Source organism: Panicum virgatum, chromosome 5N (assembly GCF_016808335.1).
Source record: "Panicum virgatum strain AP13 chromosome 5N, P.virgatum_v5, whole genome shotgun sequence".
Lineage (NCBI taxonomy): Eukaryota > Viridiplantae > Streptophyta > Magnoliopsida > Poales > Poaceae > Panicum > Panicum virgatum.
Genome location: NC_053149.1, coordinates 65191563 through 65195933, shown reverse-complemented (window position 1 = coordinate 65195933; position 4371 = coordinate 65191563). Strand labels below are relative to the sequence as shown.

At 44.1% G+C, this 4371-nt stretch overlaps 1 protein-coding gene across 2 annotated transcripts; it reads right to left on the bottom strand.

Moving 5' to 3' along the window:
* Positions 1 to 363: 363 nt before the first annotated feature.
* On the bottom strand, positions 364 to 3714 carry LOC120672848 (zinc finger protein STOP1 homolog). 2 transcript variants are annotated; one of them, XM_039953455.1, is made up of 2 exons: positions 3414 to 3714; positions 364 to 2244 (listed from the first exon to the last, which is right to left on the bottom strand). In XM_039953455.1, exon 2 carries the CDS (start codon positions 2143 to 2145, stop codon positions 592 to 594), a length of 1554 nt encoding a protein of 517 aa, XP_039809389.1. In that variant the 5' UTR covers positions 2146 to 2244; positions 3414 to 3714; the 3' UTR covers positions 364 to 591. The 2 variants fall into 2 exon arrangements, with proteins under 2 accessions (XP_039809389.1, XP_039809390.1); XM_039953456.1 differs by lacking the exon at positions 3414 to 3714 and adding an exon at positions 3244 to 3397.
* Between the last annotated feature and the right edge of the window lie 657 nt (positions 3715 to 4371).

Here is a 4371-nt window from a genome sequence, read left to right as displayed (position 1 = left end):
TTCCAAATTTGCAGCGTTCAGTATTCAGAGAGGAAGTCAGTCAGAGAAAGAGCAACAAGAATTTTCTGCATCCATCGTCATCTTCATTATTAATTTGTCAGGTGCAGTAGCGAAAGGAAACTACATCAGATCAAGCTCTGCACAAATCTAGCACCGCGAGGTTTCGGGAGAAGGATCACTCGCTAGTCGCTAGTATCTAAGTAGTAGTAACTCATGCAGCTCTTTCCGAGCAATAACAGAACCAGATAGCAGCTGGGCAGCTTTGTATCTCTGATCTGTCATGGGATTTCACTCAGCTAAACGATAGTCTATTTGTCCTGCTATGACGAATTCCCGGCACTACAAACATGCAGCAAGGCCAGGTAAAACTGAAAGAGTTAACACTTGCATGTATATACAGAAAATTGGGGCTATCTCAGTCTGTACGAAATGCTAGAAGTGCTCATTATTGATGACCACCAAATGAAGTACACTTACGTAAAAAAAAAGCAAGGCATAACCTAAAATGACTCTTGAATATAGCAAGAACCAGACTAGTATCATGCATACACCATACATAAAGGCTGCCAGTGTCATCAATGGTGACCTCCTTCAGTTGTCTCCATTCTGATGTACATAACCGCATCCCGAAGGCAGAAAAGCGAAGGGATCCTCGGAGATGTCGAATCCAGGGCGAGTGAAGTCATCGAGTGCGCCAAAGCAAGGATCAAAGCTCAGCGGCGAGTAATAGCCGCGTGCATCATCAGCCATTTTCATGTCAAGGTTTGAAATGCCATCAGACGAGCTGCAAGGGAAGCACCCCATGCTCCTAGAAATTTCATTCATAGGCTCGCTGTCCTGCTGTTGCTCTGATGCTTCTGATACCTTGACATCATCCATGGGGAGCGCAGGTGTGTGGCCCTGGAAAAGCGCAACATGCCCGAAAAGCTTGTCCTTCCTAGAGAATGTTGTTCCACAAGAACAGAGCCACTTGTCACGACCACAATGCTTCTCATGAGTCTTCAAGTCAGCAATCACAGAAAACTTTTTAGTGTTGCAACGGCTGCAGGTGTATCTCTTGTCACAATGGCTTCGCTTGTAGTGATTCTTCACACACAAGATTGTCTTGAGAGGTTGGAACTTCTTGTGCTCTTTGTTCCGCTTGCAACCCACAAATGGGCATGAGTACCTTGTAACTGGTGCATGATCTGAACCAGAATCCTTTGTGGGCTTGGCAAGAGCCGCAGCAGTCTTGTACTCGTCTCCATGGCCCCTCATGTGCATCCTTAGGTTAGCATCTCTCTTGAAGCCCTTCCCACAGATCAAGCAGAAATGAGTATGCGGTGCTAAAATCTCCTCCTTTTCCAATTGCAATACTACATAAGAACCAGGGGGGAGATTCTCTCCCTCATGTTCACCATCATCACTCTCTTTTACATCAAGGTCTTCCATCGGAGTCGGTTCAGACCCTTCCCCACCACAAGGATTTGGGCATTTGATCAGATCATCTCTTTCATCTTGGGTAGTATTAAGGCTATTGATCAGTTCCTCATAACCAGAGGCCTTTCCAATGTCAGGAATATCAGTCTTGCTATCTACACTTGGTCGCTGATTAGCAATCATGCCAAAGCCCATAGGAGAACCAAGAGTATTGCTGAGCTGCCTTACTGCTGGATTGCTGCTAAGTGGGTTCTTCATTGAAGGGAGCAGCGAACCAGCAGTTGTGATAAGCTGGATTACAATGCTAGTGAGATCAGCAGTTATGAGCTGCTGCTTTGCTGCTAGCTCACAGGAACCGCCAGCTACTTGGTTCTCTCGGTTACTCATGGACTGCACAACATCTTTTACCTGCTTGATCTTCTGCTCAAGGAAAGTTAGGTTGCTAACTATAGCTTGCGGATCCCAATCTGTATTCTGTGAAGGATTTGGTTCAAATTGATTGCCAACTTTAGCTTCATTGTCATTAGGAAGATACAAACTGGAGGAGAGAGGCCCAAAGAATGGTGGAATGCCTGGCAAAGATTGGCCAGGTCTTGGAAAATAAAACTGCTCTACTGAATTGGAGCGGACAGTCTGTTGGTCAGGGTCAGCATTCGTTGCCGTACCACTTGCAACCAATGAAGAAGCTTTCATGGCAGTTTCCAAACTTGACATCCCGCCTTCCATTTCGATTCAGCACCACCTGACTTCTGCTTCAGTACTCCCTTCTATCCCAGGAAGTACAATCATCCGGTGTAGAATTGATCTACCGAGCAAGTATGAACCCTGAACAGAGAGATTCAGAGATTATAGGTTGCAGAAAGATAAATTTGAGTCATACTCATAACCAAAGCTGGAAGGAAGTTTGAATAAAAAAAACAAAAGCTGGAAGGAAGCTGTGACTGGTGGCCAGCAGAAACGGCCTTTCTCGTTCAAAAGAAAAACCAGTGCCTATTTCTGTTGACAATCCTATCTCTTGGTATTTCAGATGAAACATACCAGAAATTATTTCAGGATTCAGGAAACAACTGGGAAGTTGAAAGAATAGGTTCACAGTTCACTAGCTAGCCGAGGTTACTAGTCAGATTGTCAGAATCAGACCACTACTTCGCTCATCATGTCCTAGTATTTCACCGAACAAATATTTTTACTGAAGTATATTTTACTGATTGATAGATAACTTCTCGAGATCTTCACTAAAAGACAAGTCAATAATCTAATCTGAACGCATCAAGAGATTTGTGGCCAGAAGAGATGCATCCATGAACTCAGGCCATAGCAACATCTAGTAAAAGAGCTTGAAACCTAGTAGAGAGCAATCAGAAGGATGGATGCAAGCTCTTTTGGACAGGCGACACAAGGTCGACTGAACAAATGAATCATTAGGGAATCAGGCGCTGACGGTTCAGTTCAATGAACGGCCGTAACGAGATCAAATCGAAGATCCGAAATCTCCTAATCGAAGAAAAATTTCAGTAAACCACTTCCTTTCTTTGCCCCCCAGATGAATTTCAAGAATACACTGCAAAGCAGCCCGAGCCGTAGAGGCAAAGATTCCAGATCAAGGGATCTCAAATGCCTCATGTATCACCCTTTCTCCATAACCTCAAGATCCTCCTCTACTAAAAAATCGTTTATCTTCATCAGATAGGGCCCGAATCAGACTGTGTAATTTGGTTACTGAAAAGTAATGAAATCAGAGCATGTGCTCGTTTTTGGAAAGAAAAAAAGGCCCGAATCAGACAAAAGCAGGCAAAATAGAAGAAATTAATACAGGGAAACAACCTTCTAGAATTCTTTAAGCAATCTAAAGAATCATCAAGAGGCGAACAGCACAAATCCCGGATAAATTTCCCCCATGTTATCCTCACCAGCTCCTCAATCGGTGTTCTCGTTTCAATCGAGCCAGCTAGAAGAAGGTCGTAAGTAAATAAACAATTCAAAGGTGGACTTACAAAGCAGCAGGTCGGAATTGCGGCTCCCGGGCGAGAAAATGGGAGCCCGGTAGGCGGATGAAGTGGGTTTATAGGAGGAGGAAGGAGCCTCCCTGCCCGCTCCCCCCTCGTTGACCTCACGAGCTCCCCACCCCACCTCTCCGCCGGTTACTGATACCGCACTGGGGGTCTGGGGCCTGTGCGAGCTCCGTTGCGGTGCGCCCCCCACCTGGCTCGTTTGGCTCGTGAGCCAGCTCGAAAACCAGCTGCCAGAGCTTGCGAGGCCACAGCCATCAGCCAACAGGGTCTTCCTGGTTGCGGGGAGTGGGGGTCCCGTCGCCCGGAGCTGTAGGTGTCGTCACGCAGAGCAGCGCAGGGATGGTCTCGGTGAGTAGGGATGGCAACGGGGTGGGTAAGATGTGGGTAGGGCAAATATCCGTTTGTGACAATATTCGAAACTATAAGACATATCTGTACTCACGAAGTCTAACAGAAAAAATTTTATACCCGTACTCATACCCACCAGATACGGGTCGGATTTCGGATACACATTGGATATTTTAATAATAGCATAAATAACATATCACTAGCATATTTTAAATTTATCATCTATATAAGTGAACACAAAGCATTAGTAGGAGTAAACGAATCATCTTGCACCATTTTTTTCTTCTTATTTTCAACATCTATTTTGTAGTTGTATGTAAGTACATGTGTTGAATTCTAATTATGTATTTCATCTAAAAAATATAACAATGATCATATGTTTCACTACAAATAATAAGCAAAATGTCAATAACAATTTCACATATATTAGTTCACACAATCTCACTATTCGTCTATTTAGTTCATACAATCACAAGAAAATGAGACATAAAATTTGTGAATGATATGAGTTCACTAGATTATTTTTTGTATTTCGGGTACCCACGGGTGAAATTTTATGCCCATACCCATGCCGCGGGTAAAATTTTATACA